Source organism: Monodon monoceros, unplaced genomic scaffold (assembly GCF_005190385.1).
Source record: "Monodon monoceros isolate NGI ecotype Baffin Bay Population unplaced genomic scaffold, NGI_Narwhal_1 Super_Scaffold_16, whole genome shotgun sequence".
Taxonomy (NCBI): Eukaryota; Metazoa; Chordata; class Mammalia; order Artiodactyla; family Monodontidae; genus Monodon; species Monodon monoceros.
In genome coordinates, this window is record NW_021703772.1 from 24,859,721 (window position 1) to 24,877,901 (window position 18,181).

The 18,181-nt window shown below is 34.5% G+C and overlaps 1 protein-coding gene across 1 annotated transcript in view; it reads left to right on the plus strand.

Annotated features, from left to right (window-relative positions):
- The first annotated feature begins 1,225 nt into the window (after positions 1–1,225).
- The window catches only part of ERBB4 (erb-b2 receptor tyrosine kinase 4), a 671,873-nt gene continuing 654,917 nt past the window's right edge, over positions 1,226–18,181 (plus strand). The window contains exon 1 of the mRNA XM_029224991.1: positions 1,226–1,399. Within this exon, the coding sequence (XP_029080824.1) occupies positions 1,226–1,399 (174 nt within the window). The remainder of the gene's footprint in view (positions 1,400–18,181) is intronic.

The window sequence follows — 18,181 nt, forward strand, 5'->3', positions numbered from 1 at the left end:
TAGAGTTGGTGCATTAAATTGTTCAGGTAGCTATGCAAACCATGAGAAGTAATAACTAAAACTCTGACTTCTGGAGGAGAGGAAAGATACATACACACACAACCTAAAAAACACAGATGTGTGTATACTCATGAGCTTATATATAAACATTCAAAATCCATCCCCCAAAGATGGCAGATTGAGAACATTTATTAACAGTCTATTTTACCTCAGAACACTAATGAATACACAACGACACAGTTGATATTGATAAAAGTTTATAATTCAGTACATATTGTTTGTAGTGTATCTTTATAAATGTTTCAGTCTAAGTTGTTTAATATTTTTATTTTAAAAGGTAACATTTTTGAGGGCTTAAAGCATAAGTTTTAATTCTGTAGAAAATTTACTAAGATCAGATTACTTTGCAATACAAAAATATTTTTTAAATAAAATTGTTACTTTTATCATCTTTTGATTTTGATTTACTTCCATATGTAGAAAATAGAGTAAATTATAAATTTGAAAGAAAATCTTGTTTGAGTGAAATTAAATGTATTTACATGCTTTATATGCCCACAGCAAATGTGATTATTTTAAGTTTATCTCCTTCCTATATGTTTCTGTGGAACCCATGCTTTCTTACTCTCTGTGGTTAGTACATACATTTTATGAATGTAAATGTATGATGTCACTTATATGTGGAATCTAAGGAAGCTGAACTCATAGAAACAAAGAGAAGAATGGTGGTTACCAGGGACTTGGGAGTGAGGAAATGAGGAGATTTTTGTCAAAAAGTACTAACGTCCAGTTAAAAGATGAATAAGTTTGGGTGTAGCACGGTGATTATAGTTAACAATACTGTATTATATACTTGAAAGTTGCTGGGAGAGTAAATCTTAAATGTTCTCACCACACACACACACACACACACACACACACACACACACACACACAACAATGGTAGTCAGGTGATGTTCGCTAATGCTATGGTGGTAATCATTTTGCAATATATAAATGTATCAATACCGCATGTGTACACCTTAAACTTACATAATGTTATATGTCAATTATAATTCAGTAAAGCTGGAAAAAATAAAAGTGAAGATATTTATCAGTGTTTGGGTTATGGGTCTTAATAACATTCAAAATATTTTAATTCAGGGAATTGGAGTAGATTGTTGTGGAAGAGAGTTGAGGGAAATATTGTCATGGTGCATGTCATATAAAGTTTACATAACTTCCCATGTTTTTTCTTGTCTTGGCAGTGTGCGCAGGAACAGAGAATAAGTTGAGCTCTCTCTCTGACCTGGAACAGCAGTACCGAGCCTTGCGCAAATACTATGAGAACTGTGAGGTAGTCATGGGCAACCTGGAGATAACCAGCATCGAGCACAACCGGGACCTCTCTTTTCTGAGGGTAAAGCTGTCTCTTTCTCTTCTTTCTTTGTAAATGCACAGTGGTGTCACAATGCAAAAGACAGACCAGCTTCTTGTACCTGATGGTTATGTTCGTCTGCCCTGCCTGGCAGTGTTCATGACTGTAGACATGTAGAAGAGAAGAGATGCCAAGGCACACCCAGGAAAAGAAAAAGAGTACCAATGGCATCATGATTGACACCCTAGTTTAGAACAGTTACTGTTGCCCTAAAATTGATAGAAGATTCTGTCGGGGTGTAGGACATGACTTCTAGCAAGTGTGTCTTTTTCTGAATGGAGGGCAAGAGGAAAACTTTAGGCTGTGGGCTAGGAGCATCAGAGGACCAATCAGATAAGAATTGGTAACTTTAGCTAGTAATCTCCTTTTCTGCCCCATTCTGTCACTTTGGAAATTTTAAACTATTTCATATTACCATAATGAGAGTAATACTGTTAACTTTAGAAGAAAAATGACATCAGTTTTTGAAAACCAACAAATTATTGAGTCATAGGAAATCACAAGTACTTATATAAGTTGACATATGCATGCATATAAACGCACACGTGCATATATGAAGTTATCCAGAGACGAGTCCTTTTACAGACTCATTTTTGGGGCTCTCATTTATCCTTATTCTGTTAAACCTGTTATTAGTACTTAATGCCTACAGTTTCTTAAGTTTTGCTTCATCCGGAACAGGTATAGGAAAATCTGAACTTCAAAGAGACTTTGACGAAGTGAGATGAGGATGCAGTGTTTTGTATAACTAATAATTTATTCTTCATAAAAGAATTAATAAGATTATTTTAAATAATAGCATCCCTAGAATATATTCAATCTTATTTTCAATATTATTTACAGACTTCTCAGGAGCACTGTCTTATATAAATAAAGATGTAAATAATGTTTTGAATACTGATACAGTAAACTATTTAGTAGATAGTAAATTAGAGAACTATGATACTTTTAATCATTCCATACTTAGATAAGAAGTAAAAAACAGTCATTTTTGAAATACTTTGAATGTAATAAAAATGTCTAGAAGTGATAACAACCTCAGAAAATGTACCACCTCAAAACTTAAATAACACTATGAGACATGATATCTGCTTTTAAAATGACTATCATACTAGTATTGATATAGAGAATTTCCATATCAAGGTGTTTCCATATAGTATTGTTCGGTTGATAGAACTCTAATTCTACAGGTTATGTAGCTTGTATTAGCTATGGTGTTTAATTATGACATCTTTGTTTATCAAGAGCAGATAGTAAAAATTTATCTGAAGCCTTGAGTGAGAAGACCTAAAAAGAACTTAGCACTTTTTTTTTTTTTCTATTTTGGACTACCGTTTCAAGAAATGAACACATACAAGCTATCCTAGAACAACCTCTTCATAGCAGTGCATCTGAGTATTAGTTATTAAAATTTGTTTGCAAGATTCTAACATGTCTTGATTATTTTCAGATAGAATTTATTCTTCAAAATCAAAATAAAAACTTGATGGTATATGAGCTGATTTGTAGATTTAGTTAGAAATGCCAAGAAACTCAATGATGTTGTAGAAAAGGAAAAGTAAGAGCTGAATTCTAAAACAGAGGAAATGGGTTAAATGGTCTATTAGAACAGAATAATATGAGAAAATTTTAAAAGGCAATCTAAGATGTTAGTTTTTCTTCTTATTCTTTCCTTGCTTTGTTTGCTCTAGATTTCACTGGCTTAACAAAAAATAGCATGAGTACTATGACAGTCTTTAAAATAAATAACATAAAATTGTCTTATTACATATTTTATTATTTCATCATTCTTAATCTCTTATAAGGTAACAGAATGATCAAAAATTGACTTTAGTCAATTTTAATCTTAGAAATATGAAAGTAGCATATAAATCTTTGGGCATCATGGTCTATACCATTGGATATTCTACATTTTTAGGAACTATTCTGAAGTAAAAAAAAAAATAAGTTAATAGAATGAACAGATTTGGGAAAGAATAAAATAAGGAGGGCCAAGATTTGTACTTGGAGCAAGAAATAAGTTATTTCTTTAAAAAAGTAATTATTGGCTCCTAAGAAGCATCTCTAAAAATTCATATAAACTTTGTACTAACTCATGCGCATATCTCAATTTTAATGTTTGTTTAATGATAACTATAATAGGTTTTCTTTTTATTTTTGACTTACTAATAAGAGTGTATACTTTGTTCCTTTGGAAAATAATCATTTCTAATAGTGACATGTATTCATTTACTCAGCAAATGGTCTTAGCCCAAGGATACAATAGCAAGTAATCTATTGTTCTTGGTTTCAACAATCTTGCAGTCTTGTAGAGGGTTACAGATGTGTAATAAATAATTACTGCATGTATGAGTGTGTGTGCATGTATACATATATATGCACATACAAAATTGTTTAGTTGCCAAGACTGAAATAAGAAGCCAGAATCAGAATGAAAGCATGGTCTTGTGTTAATGGTAAGTGTGGGTGCTGGGCAAAGAAAGGAATGGGTAATTCTGAAGGATTCAGGAAAGATTTCATCAGAAACATGCTTAGATTGAGTCATGAGAAAATGAATAGAGGCTCACAAAGTGAGTGGGTGGGAGGGCATTCCAATGGGAGTAATATAAGTTAAGGCTTAGAAAGAAGGCCCTAAGTCAGAGTTAATAAATGTGTACCTAGTGTTATTGCTTTAGATACTGGACACATGCGTTCAAATGAATCAAACAGGGTTCTTCCTCTCATGGAACTTATAGTATAGTGTGTATGAAGATAAATTGGGGGATGGAATAAAATATTAAATTGGAGAGATAGAGACCCTTATAATATAGATAAATATCTAGGAAACCTCAGCACCCAAATGACAAATTAGCATTTGGGGATAAGATGAAATAGTCAAGGGAGATTGACAAGTGTTAGTCCAAGAAGTGGTCTTAGGGCAGAACTCTCTGGATTCCCATTCTCTGTTTTTTGGTGAGTCCCTGAAAGTTAGGACTATTAGCTGAAATCTTCCTTCTACTGCACTGGATGAGCCATTATTTCTAACTATACCTTAGAATATGCTAAAAGCTCTCTGTTTAATATAAAATTTAATTCCTTCTGATAACTACATTATGGTTCATTTGTGTTTTTAGTAGCTTCCTTCCAAAGTACATAATCTGTTCGATATTGACACATTGCGATAAATAGAGCCCGTATAAAGGAAATCTAGTTATGTTGCATTATGCTATCATTTATGATAAATTTTGAATTGTATGAGTGAATAGTAAACTTTCATTAACTTATCCTATGGATTACATAGCCCTCACATATATTTATAGAACTGTAATTCATTGAGCCACTTTTTATAGAGATGTGCAATTTCCCTTCCTCTAAGAATGACCCATATCTATAAGGTGTTTAGAAAGACATCATAGATAGGGATTTTACATTTCATTTTGGAATTTATTTCTGTCTTTAAGAAATTGTTTTTGTTTTAAAAATATTTTCCATCCTTATTTTCGTCTCTACTAGCAAGGTCATAGTGTTTTTTTGTTGTTCGCTTTGTAAGAAACCACTCTAGTTTCTGTGATTCACGAGAGCAGTTTAACCATATGCTCTATTTACCTCTTTTACTATCTGAATAGTCAATGTCTAGAATGGTGCCTAAAATATAGTAGGTTTTCATTGTCTTTGTTTAATGGACAAATGTGTTATTCTTAATATTTAATAATACTTAATTATAAATCGCTGTTTTATATGTGGCATGTTCCCTAGATAAATATGTGGGACCCTCCTCATGTTATTTCAGTGTGACAGCTCCACAGGTCACATGTGTGGGCATAAGACACAGTCTGGGTCAAGCAAAATCGATTCCCATGAGGATTTGGAATTTTGACTAAGACCATTCAGTTTGTATATTAGTTAGCTTCTTGACCACTTGGGTACCAGAACACAGCTGTTTTTTCCTCATTGTTTGAGTGTCAGAGAGAGCTGTGAAAACAGCAGAATGGAGCCAACACACTGAAAATGACATAGAGACCAGAGAAAGAGATCGTTCACCCCAAATTAATAATGAGGAAGCCATTCATTTCCAGGTTCCAGTCTGCTTCTGAAGATTGGTTGCATTACAGCCATTGGGTCAATAGGATACTCTTGGAACTTGATAGTAGCCTTGAAGTTATTTCCCTTTTTTTCCTTAAACTAGATAGGTTTGTTTTCTTTCACTGATACTAAAATATCTTATCTAGTATATCTCCCACGATCTCAAGAACACAGCAGAAGTGGGCCTTTGAAATTGGATTGAAGATGTGCTTATATATAATCAAAAAAACCCAACAACCCTGTAATGTTTTGTAGATACTTTCTTAATCTTTGTTAGATATATGTTATTAAAATACTTTGAAATGCCTTCTTTCAAGATGGTTTTATTATATCAAACTTGATGCTTATCTCTGTATACACCTTTTAACCCAGCTTTGTTGTAACCTCAAGTTTTTATATTGCTTTTTTGGGAAAAAAAAAATCTAGTTAATAGCACTTAAATTTAGACCCCTGAGACACTGTATAGTTGGCTAGAAAAAGGCCCTAAAACTTACTTACTATGTACTTTATCACCGTCACAAGGTTAAGACTTATAATAGAAAACAGCAAGGCATAAAAATCACAGATTTTGCACTATTGTCTTACACTTTGTGAACTCTCTAAAACAAGATGAAATATAGCAAGTAATGGGAATGAACCATTGTACCTTTTACCCTCATTAAAATTCTTGAGGGTTTCTCTCCTTTGTCATCCCATTGGTCTTCATTGCTACTGCTGGCATTCAGTAACTCAGAGCTTCTAACAAGGTGCCTGACCTGCTAGCTTTTGTACTTTAAATTTATTTTCTCTGTTTTATATATTCACTTTAAGCAAATAATTTTTAAGTGCCAAATAAGTGTAAAGCAGTGTGATGTACAATGTAGAGTACATATAAGGAATGTTAATACCTATCTTCAACCATCGTTATAATAGGTAATCACTTTTAATCTGTGGCTTGAATTTAGTTGTTTGCAAATTGTTTTTGAAAAAGTGTATGTTAAGAAGAGATGAAGAGATACATTTATTTAACAGTTGATCCATTGACCTGGAATACTACAATGCCAGTAATTCATTGGACTTCTGTGTGCTGCAGTCTAGAAACCTTAAATCTTAATGATTAAACATGTCTTTTATTACTGAAAAATAGATAAAATAAATTGATACATTAAGATATCTTTTCAAAGAGCAGCATTAATATTCTGTTATTGGTAGCAAAAGGCAATGACTTTGAAAGAGTCAGAAAGTATAGTGTTTTAAAGCAAAAATCTTTTAAAAGTATCTACTCTCAGGTAATGAATAACACATGTTGCAATGGGAATGCAACAAATTTTGAAAAAAACAAGTCTTCTTTTATTGTATATTTGGAGTTTTTTGAGTATATGAGAAACAGTGCCATCTAACACTCTATTTTTGAAAAATAAAACGTGTTATTCCTTTATAGAAATCATATAAATAGTTCATTTTTTCTTTACTAAAGAAAAGTCCTATTCTTAAATTCAAATATTATCTTTGTCTTTTAGTTAATAATATTTTATAATACTATGGACTTATAATCCTCTTTTATTTTATATATATTATATATATGTGTGTATATATATATATATATTTTTTTTTTTTCATGTATGAGGATGTTGCTTTTGCAACCACTCTCCATAGGACATGAAACTTGCATCATTTTCCCCGTGCTGGTAATGGACCTATTATACATTACTTCATTTTCATACTTACGCATAGTTACTCTTCTAAGGACAAATATTTGCAGAAAGGCAGATAAATCTGCAAATAAGAGACTGCAAGATGCAGACTGGCTCACTGGAATCTAAGACTTTGGCTTCATCAGCATGGTTTTGTTACAGTGAATCAAGGATGATGCTTGGCAATAATGAGTTTCAGGTTGCAACAAGCAACCCTGCTTTTGCCTATTTCATAGCTGTTTCCAGTAAGAATGAACAACTAGTCATGCTCAATATAAAATCCTGAAATATTTACATTTCAGCCCACTTCTAGCTTCAGGACCTACCTTTTATTCTCCTCTGGCAGTTCAAAGCAGATGACTAAAATGAAATCCAACAGTGTATGGTGGAGGTTTGTATTTGTTTTGTGTTGTTTCAATATCCTACGCACTCACATTGAACTCTGCCTGCGCTAAACTTTCTGCTGTGCAGTATGATTTAGCAAAACCCTACACTGAAAAATTCATTCTTAAAATAGATAGCTTACAAAATACTTTATTCCTTTGGGTTAGAAAATGCTTTATTGAATAGTTTGCTTAAATAGTAGCTATCGGGAATTCCCTGGTGGTCCAGTGGTTAGGACTCCGTGCTTTCACTGCCGAGGGCACAGATTCTTTTTTATAGGGTGTGGCTATAAAAAAAAGAAAAAGTGGTAGCTATCACTGCCTATCCATGTTTGTTTTTAGATCATTACGTACCAGATAGAATGACTTGTGTGAGATTGTGTTGGAAAGATTGATTGGAATCAAGATGAGAAAAGTAGTGATATTCTAGAATCATTAAAAATTGAAGAGGAAAACACCATTTAAATGAAACATCTATGGCATAGTAAAGGTGGGTCCACATGTATTATATTCACATTTACCTAAAATATGAGGGCAACATTTTCTAAATCAGCATATCTATTTCAATTGTACACGTATTTTAATTGGATTATATAGAAAGGCAGAACAAGCCTGAATTTAAGTTTTCCTGAATAGCTTTGTAAGATAAATGAGTGAGATATTTGTAACTCCATTAAATGGTGGACAAATAAGTAAGATTCCTATATCAAGTATTTGTATCCTATAACTATTTTCTCATTTAACAAAATATTGTTTTGTTTTGTTTTCTGTGTCCCTACTTGGGACAGAGGGCAAGAAAAAACTATGAAGCACAACATTCAGAATACTTAGAACTAACTATCATGAGGTTCAAAGAAATTGCACCTTCAAGAAATACATGTTAGCTAAACAAGCAGTGAAGTAAGATACGGTGTTATAACTTCTTAATTTCTCTTTCTGTTTGAATTTTGTGTAAAACTACATTTGTGGTAAAATATAACATATTTGCTGTCTTTAGTTGATGAAATCTTAGCTGGGTGAGATAGAGAATACTAAAAATGAAGTTGAGAGAATAGTATTTTAAGATGTTTTTTGGGCCAAAGCAGACATTCTGGGTTAAATGAAATTTTCAAATCTTTGATAGTTTCTGAAAGCTATTTCTAGGACTGTTAAACATACTACATATGCAATTTTATACACATATATTTACAGCTGGCTCTTAAATTGAAACTTGATTTTGTACTAAATCTAATCATAGAACTTGTATTGCAATTGAAAAAGCTGTGCAATTTACACTTGGCCTGGAAAAATATATCTTTTTTCTCAGAGGTTAAATACTATTTAATCTGAAAATATACACTGATTCAAAACCCTGATGCATTTCAGCAGTTCTGCATGAAAAATCAGAAGATGAAATGTGTCTATATTCTCACTTTGGCTGTTATATAAGCATATTTTTGAAACTTTTTTCTTAATCATTTAAGTGAAATATTAAATAATACATATATTTGACAGTTTTCTCTATATCTTAAAAATATTAAAAACAAAATAAATTCCATAGTATCTATTAAAAAATGTACATTTAGTAGAAACTGAATATTTGAAGGAGTATGGGAAAATAGAAATAAGAGATAGAACAGTATAATTTATAATTGTTACATATACAAGCATATATATTATAAATATAAATTAGTGACAATTCATACATATATATAAATATTAATGAGCCATTATTTTCTAAGACTGAGTCAAATTAGTGTAAAATACTAGCCCTATATAATGTTTCTAAGAGAATATTATTCAAAATGAAACTGCTTAATAAAAGATTTTTTTTAAAGTCCCTACATTGTAATGCATTTTCCAGGAAAAAAAATGCCCTTGTTGCAAATATACTTAAATTAAAAATGAATTTATTAAGATGCTGAACAAATACAGAGGTTTTTAAAATATTTTTGGAGGTTGTGGTATTTAAATTTGGCTTAAATGGTGAGTATAATTAATTTACAGGCTTGTCTCAACCTTAATTAGAGAAAAATGCAAATAACAAACCCATCTCACTCTATGATTCTTAGATACTCTTTGCTCAGGGGAATTGAGTGTATAAAGGTTATTTCTTCACCTTTTTTATTTATAAGTAGCAAAGACCTTGGTTCAAAGAGAGAGAACAAATGATATTTATGTGAGTTTTTAAAACTAACTAGGAGCGTTTTGGCAGTGGGCTACCTTTTAATTCTAATTTCCAAACACTGGAATATAATCAAATAAAACCTTTTTAAAAGAAATTCATAATTATGTACATTTTCATTAGCTTTATTTTTCTCCAATTCTTTTTTTTTTTTTTTTTTTGCGGTACGCGGGCCTCTCACTGTTGCGGCCTCTCCCATTGCGCAGCACAGGCTCCGGACGCGCTGGCTCAGCGGCCATGGCTCACGGGCCCAGCCGCTCCGCGGACATGTGGGATCTTCCCTGGACCGGGGCACGAACCCATGTCCCCTGAATTGGCAGGCGGACTCTCAACCACTGCGCCACAAGGGAAGGCCTTTCTCCTTTTGTAAGTGATGAAATGTAGTGACTTTTTCAGGACCGCACAGCTAAGCCAGAATTTTGACCCAGTTCTTTCACCTCAGCGTTCAGACATTTGCACCTTGTCTTGCTACTGCCCACTATTTACCAAAGCTGTTACTTAGAGAGAACAGGTTTTTAGAAAACTTGAAACAAGGGAAATAGATTTTTATAGAAAAAAAAGTTTTGTTTTAAATTTCAGAACTAGATTGATTGTGGCAGAAGATGGGCCTTGGGAGAGCCACTGTGGTTGGGGACCCTGAACGGACCCAGTCTTACTTGGTGCAGGTAGCTGATGGAATGAGGAAAGCCCTACAAAAATGTTTTGAGACAAATTTATCTACTTCACTATTTAGATTTTATAATAAAAAATATTCACTTAGCACATCTTTATTGACTGCCAATTCTTACTAAGTTGTTGTACTGTGTTTTACAAAGAAGTATAGAACTATAAGTTAACAGTTCCTAGCCCAAACCTTATAAATGCTGAAAAAGTAGTACAGGTAGTAAATGTCACAGACATTCCCAGAATGGACTCTAGCCCCCATAAGATCAAGGACTACATTTTGTCCTTCTTTATGTTTCCGGCACCTAGCACCCTGCCTGGCACACACACAAAAATGAATAAGATAAATAATGGATGATTGAATATTATGTATTTAGATGTGTTTGGGGCAGGTGTCACAAAAAGATTCATAGAATTGGTTTCCTGTTCCACATATAAGGAGCTTGGAAGTCACCACTCTGTCCTAACAATAAATAAAAATGCTGAAGAGACTGAAAATTCAACAACTCTTCAGGGTCAACCTCCAGAGTGAGCCTCCATAATACTGTGGGATTTACCTCCAGAAGTTCAATGAATTTCCACAGTAAATGTGGGAGAAAAATCCCCTTAGGCTTCTGGCAGAGAGAGGGGAAAAGGAACTATTTTGAAATGCAGGTCATGCTTCTTAAAAGGCCTGCCCTCAGGGGAAATTAGTTAACTAGAGCCTAACCTGCTACCTATTATCAGAGCGTTACTGACCCCAGGAAGGGAAATACCCAACTCCACCCCACTCTAGCCATCCTGTCCCACCAAAAGGGGGAGATAAAAAACTGAGAAACACTTGTGGAGTTGGCAGTTGAGAGGCATAGGCTCACTAAAAGACTGAGATCTAATCATAGGACTATAGAACACTTCCTGTCTCCTCACCACATTACTAAAGGCCTACTTACCCCACCTCCTTTTATATATCTAACACACCATGCCTGACTGTCAAGAAAAAATTCCAAAGCATACCAAAAGGCAAAAAACACATTTTGAAGATGCAGAACAAGCATCAGAACCAGACATGGCAAGTATTATCAGACCAGGAGTTTAAAACAACTGTGATTAATACGCTATGTGCTCTAGTAGATAAAGTAGACAGAATACAAGAACAGATGGTCACAGTAAGCAGAGAGATGGAAATATTAAGAAAGAACCAGGGACTTCCCTGGTGGTCCAGTGGATAAGACTCTGCGTTCCCAATGCAGGGGGCCTGGGTTTGATCCCTGGTCAGGGAACTAGATCCCACGTGCATGCTGCAACTAAGAGTTTGTATACTACAACTAAGAGTTTGCATGCCGCAACTGAGTACGCATGCTGCAACTAAAGATCCTGCGGGTCGCAACTAAAACCTGGCATGGCCAAAATAAATAAATAAAATAAATCAATATTAAAAAAAATGAAAGAAGCAAAAAGAGATGCTAGAGATCAACAAACAAACAAACAAAGAACAATGTGACTGAACTGAAGATTGCCTTTGATGGGCTTATTAGTAGACTGGGCATGGCTGAGGAAACAATCTCTGAGTAGTTAGAGGATATGTCAGCAGAATCCTCAAAGACTGAAAAGCAAGGAGGACAAAGACTGAAAATACAGAGCAAACTATCCAGGGACTGTGAGACGGCTATATGATTCCAACTACATGACATTTTGAAAAAGGCAAAACTGTGGAGATAATAAATAAATCAGTGGTTGCTAGTGCAACCAGGAGAGGTAGGGAGAGATGAATGGGCAGATCACAGGGGATTTTGAGGACAGTGAAAACACTCTGTATGATACTATAATGATGAGTATTGTACTTTTGTATACTTTTATATACTTTTATAATTATGTCATTATATCTTTGTCCAAACACATGGAATATGAAACACCAACAGTCAACCCTAAGGTAAATTATGAACTTTGGAAGATTATGTGGGATGCTGTAGGTTCATCCTTGGTTTAAAAAAAAGAAAAAAAAGCATTCTGTGAGTAATATTGATAGTGGAGAAAGTTATGCATGTGTGGAGGCAAGGGATATATAAGAAATCTCTGTCTCCTGCTCATTTTTGTTGTAAACCTAAACTTCAGACAGAAAATAGCACATAGAGTCTTTTAAAAAATTCGTAGAGGAAATAAAACTTGTTAGTTGTGAAAAAATAATAAGAGTTATAAAGAGTTATAAAAGAATAGAGGAAATGGAGAAAGAATTCTAGATGTACTTTTACTTGGAAAATTTCCTCCATTTTTTAATTCAGTATACAAATGTGGAGGCTAAAAAAGACAAAAAGAAGAATTATTTTGTGCACAGAGGAAGGAGTTGAGATGCAACAGAAATATGGAGGTGGTAGGATGTTAAGGTAGGAAAGGGAGACAGGATCAAATTGTGGTGAGCCTTTAAGACAAGGCCAGTTGGGGCTTCCCTGGTGGCGCAGTGATTAAGAGTCCGCCTGCCGATTCAGGGGACATGGGTTCGTGCCCCGGTCCGGGAAGATCCCACATGCTGCGGAGCGGCTGGGCCCGTGAGCCATGGCCTCTGAGTCTGTGCGTCCGGACCCTGTGCTCCGCAACGGGAGAGGCCACAACAGTGAGAGGCCCGAAAAAAAGACAAGACCAGTTATTAACATGAAAGCATTATTTGGGGAACTCAATCTTGTGGCAGTATGGAGTTATTTCGATATCTGAAGTTTTGATTATTAGGTTGATGAGAGCCTGGAACCAGTTGGTTGCTGTGACAGTTGAAAGCATGAGATACATTCAATAATCATTGTGAAGATAGATTTAATAGGACTTAATGACTAACTGAATATAGAGGTTGTGGGTGAGAAGTATACAAAAAGACCCTGAGATCTCAAATTTAGGTACTTAGGCAAATGTATTGTCCTGGATGTAACAGGGACAAAGGAAGGAGAGCCAGTTGTTGTTGCCAAAGATATCTGGTGGCAGCTTTCTTGAATTTCTATCAGTTTTTCAGGAAGACTTTCTCAATGGAAATGTGCTTTGCATCCCAACTAAGGTACACTGTCAGGACTCAGTCAAATGTCGGCTAGGAGAATAGCCAGAGAATGGAAGTGTTAGTAAAGCATTTATCAAGAAAACTTTCATTTGCAAAGACTAGGTGACTGCTGCATTTATTTCAAACTCTGCAATTAGGTTCAGCAAATAAGAAGTTAAGCTCACCAAATGATTAGTTGCACTTAAGCCTTTGGGGACAATAACCTAGTTGTTAAGTGCTTGGCTTAACCTTGTGTTTGTTGAATGTAATTATAGCACATTTAGAATCAAGATGGGAAGCTGCATTTTTATTTCAGGAACTAATTTGAAAGCATTCCTGGTGACAAAATTCACAGATAACTCTGCTCTGGAAAAGTCCCATTTTGATTTTCCTTCTTATCAGTTAAAGGACAATCAGATGTCAATGGAGTGTGACTTAGTTGGGCATTTTGTCCTCAGTTCTTATGTTTCAGTGAGACAGTTGCAACAGCATCTGCTTTATTATTCCCCATGAAGCAGGATGTAGGGAAGGTGTGAGCACTCATGGGGTCAGCAATCAAATGTCCTTCCTAAGGAAGCAGAGGGAACAAGTTAACTAACGTGTGATGCAAATAGAGAGGAATACGGTACAAGGAAAGAAGTTGTGTTCTTTACAAAGGGATAGACCATATTAAAAAGCTTAGAAGAAAAGAGGAGTAAGCAATAAATAAAAGTCTGGGGACAGGGTGGATTTTGGTGAGCTGAGAGGAAGCCAGAAGTACAGGAATATACTAATAAGTAAAGCATGTGTTAAATGGACTCCACTGTGCTTTCCAAATTGCTTAGATTTTTAATATTTTGAGTGGGAGAGCTTCACCTTAAAAAACATTGACTCCTCTATTCAAGATTTATAAGGCACTTTTTGCCTTGGTATCTTCGTGTTTATGCACAATGTGTCTTTTGAATTGAGTGGTTCTCACTGCCCCTGTGAAATAGCAGGACACTTCCGTTCTACTGATGAGGGCACTGAGACACAGAAAGGTTAACTGACTTGTTCAGGTCATGCATCAGTAGCTGACAGACCTTAAACTCAGAACATTCTGAAGAGAATCACTTAAGAACTCATAACAAAGTTTACCTTTATAGATAATTAAGCCCCATTAATGTCTTCTACATTTTCATCATAGAACTCATAACTATATCTGTGGCTAACTGAAAAGGAAACTTCGAAACGAATTGTCACAATATGTTCTCCAACAAAAATAGATCTAGTCTTTATGATATTTAATTGTTTAACCATGTCATGTGCTTTAGTGCCCTCCCTCAGTATACATGTGAGAGAGAAAAAAAAAATACGTATCCTGCTAGCATAAATACTGCTAAAAGGATAATCTAATTCATTGGTCAGTAAGCTGCTCAGCACAGATTCAACAACATTTTTTTAAACTGCATTTGGACTATTATGTTCAGATAAAGGCCCTAAGTTTAAGGATATAATTGACTGGTTTAGATCGTGTCTATAATAGGCATTTGGGACAGTATGTTTCCAGAAAGCCATGCCTCAAAAGTAACAGTTGAAAGAAGTGGGTGTGTTGACCCTGGTGAGGAAAGGATGAAAGAAAAACATGGTAATTGTTTTCAGATATTTGAAGGGCTCTCACAGAAAGGGGAGTGGCTTAGTTTTGAGTTGTTCCAGAAGACAGAATTAGGCAGAAGTTAAAAGGAGACAGATTTTAGCTTAAAATAAAAATTTTGCTAACAATTAGAGCATTCTAACAATATAATGGGCTGCTTTGTTAGATGGGGAAAATAGACAGAACTTTTAATTTAACACCTTGTATATTCCAGGCACTGGGCCATTGGTACCATACAGCAGCAAAAAAGAGAAGATGAATTTAAAGAGCCTGGCATATTGTAGGCACCCAGTGAATGTTATGTAATTCTCTTACCTTCCCTGAGTGTTTCTTACTTTATATTCATGTTAATACAATGACATTGCCATTATTATCAACATTTTGCAGAGAAGGACAGAGTCTATCAAAGTCAAACACAGCAAAAAGAGGGATGTAGCCAAGACATGAATCCAGATCTCTGTCTCCAAATCTCACATCCATTCAACTGTAAAACACTGTCTCCATCATAAAATTCTGCCTTTTCCGTGGAGGATATTCAGTCAAGATTGTTCAGGAAAGGAGGGACAGGGTTTTGTGCATTGGGTAGGAAGTTGGTAGAAAACACGTTGTAGGTTTTTTTTTTTTTTTGAATCTTCCATTTTCTTGGAGAGTGATGCTACTTCCCCAGAAGATACTCTGTGCTGTTCAATTATACTTTGACTTCTCAAAAGGCAGATAGTAACATTTCTAACCTTCCAGTGATAGATTTAGCGCAAGGTGTTTGTGCATTGCTGATGTGATTCTAGAATCATAGCTTTATCCGAAATCGTCTACTGATTTTCCTTTATAATTTATTTTTACTTAGGTTCCAACCAACAGGGACTTGAAGAGTGTTATAGTATGGTGTAGAAAATACTAGCATGGCCCCTGAACACACTACTTATCTTTCTCTAAAATTTCATTCCTTTGGTTTTAAATGCTTTTCACTTCTCAGAGCCTTTATTAAAATGCTAAGATGCTTGGCTTGGGTGGTTTGTCTTGGGAGGGTTAAAACTTATTAGCTACCATCTCAGCTATAGATTTCATCTTGACTAGAGTTGGTTCACATTTCATGGATCATTCTTGACTAGCAGTTTTCCTGGTTGAATGATGACTCAGAAAGCATCTAGATCTACCCCCGGAGCTGCTTTTGGGTACCCTCCATGTAAGTCTCATGTCACTCTTGCTCTTGCTGTGCCTTTATTCTTTCCTGCTTAAAACTTATATATTCATGATTCACTTCTGCCACAGTGCTTATTTCAAACAGTTAATGGACAAACAGAAAACCTAGATTCTAAACTCTCTAATGATGTAATCCAGTGCAAATTATTTAACTCTGAGTTTCCTATTTCTCTTTTGTAAAATGAAAATATTAGATTAAGACAGTATTTTACAGCTTTAGTCATATTAAAATGTCTTCATAATTTTTGTCCTACCCACCTGAAACTGTACTTACTTTCTTTTAATTTTTCATTGAATCATTTTTCTACATAAATATATTTTAAAATTAAGTTAAATATTACTACTAAAAATGAAACTCCAATATCTTCAACAATAATGTAAAATAATAAAACATTAATGCAAGAAAAAACATGACTGACAAAGGCTCAGAGCCTGAGGATTTCTTTTTCTCTCCTTTAGGAAAAGACAATAGCCAAGAGTTAGAGATTTGTTAAAGATACAGAGACACCACACTGGGACTTTTTCTTTGATGTAATAAGAAGGAAGAATTTTCACACAATGTGATTCAGTGCTATTTAATGGACTCTGTGTACCTGAAATTATCTTGTTTACCACACTTTGGGAAACATTGGACTCAAATGCACATGGTCTCTAAGCTTGGAGAGAGCATGATCTGGCAAACTAATTTATAACGAGGCTCCAACAAGGGAGTGAATTTTTTCATATTGGATTTTCCCCATGAACTTTAAGTTTACTGGATTCTACTGGAGGAGGAGGAGATATTTTGGGGCCAGTGGCATTACCAGAAGTCATCTAAATTGTATTTCTTAGGGAATTTCTAATGGAGTACTCTAGTTCCAAGGTATTTTGAGAAATATTATCTTTTTGGAACACAGAGGATTTTGGTGTCTGATAAATTCTACTTATTTGATCTTGAACAAATTCCTTAACCTTTTTTATCCTCAGTTTCTTCTTGCAATAAGAATGCCAACATCCACAGGGGCGACAAATGCCGTGCTAAAATGTAGAGAATCTACCATACTTCCTGGCATATAACAGAATTTCAAAAATATAATTCTTTACCTAACTTTGAAGTCAAAATTTTCTAGCAAAGTGCAGTTCCACTTGATTTCTGCTTTTTAAATATCTTGTTATCATATAGAATGTGTGTGACATTAGATATGCCTTATAGTGTTGTGGTTATAGTGTTGTGGTTAAGTTACAGAGTCAGCAGCATGGTTTGAGGCCTCATTTATGGGCCCATTGAACTTGGGCAAAATATCTAACTTCATCTGAAAAATGAAATTTAATAGCACCTATCTTTTGGGTTGTAATGAGTTTTAAATGAGTTAATACAAGCAAAGTGTTAAGAACATTAACAGTCATGTATTGAGCACTGCATAAATGTTTAATGATTAAGATCTCTAATGACGTTTTAAAAAGTAAAATAAATTTTAGAGAAAAAATATTTCCAAGAAATATTTCATTGACTTATTATCTTTCTAGTGGACAAACAAAAGTTGCTTTAAAGTTAAAATATCAGAACATTAAAAAGCACAAAAAGAAAAGGAAAGAAAAGAAAAGAATCCCTAAACAAGCTCTTTACTGAGTTAGCACTGCATACCAATCTTTGGTACGCAGGCATGGAATATAAAAAAGGTTAATATTCATATGTTTTCAATTGGTATTTTCACTAAGATTAAAAAAATATTGATTCCGGACTTCCAGTGGTTAAGACTGTGCTTCCACTACAGGGGGCACAGGTTGGATTCCTGGTTGGGGAACTAAGTTCCCATATGCCGTGCTGCATGGCCAAAAGAATAAATAAATAAGTAAGTAATTAAATGAATAAAATGAGAATGTTTAAACAAACCAAAAAAACCCAGCTTTCCTTTAAAAAAAATTGATTCACCATTCTCTTAAACTCTATGTATATTCTTAAATAAAACAAGGCAATCATTTAATTAGACCCTTTAATCTTTTGGGTTTTGGCAAATAGAATACTGATATGA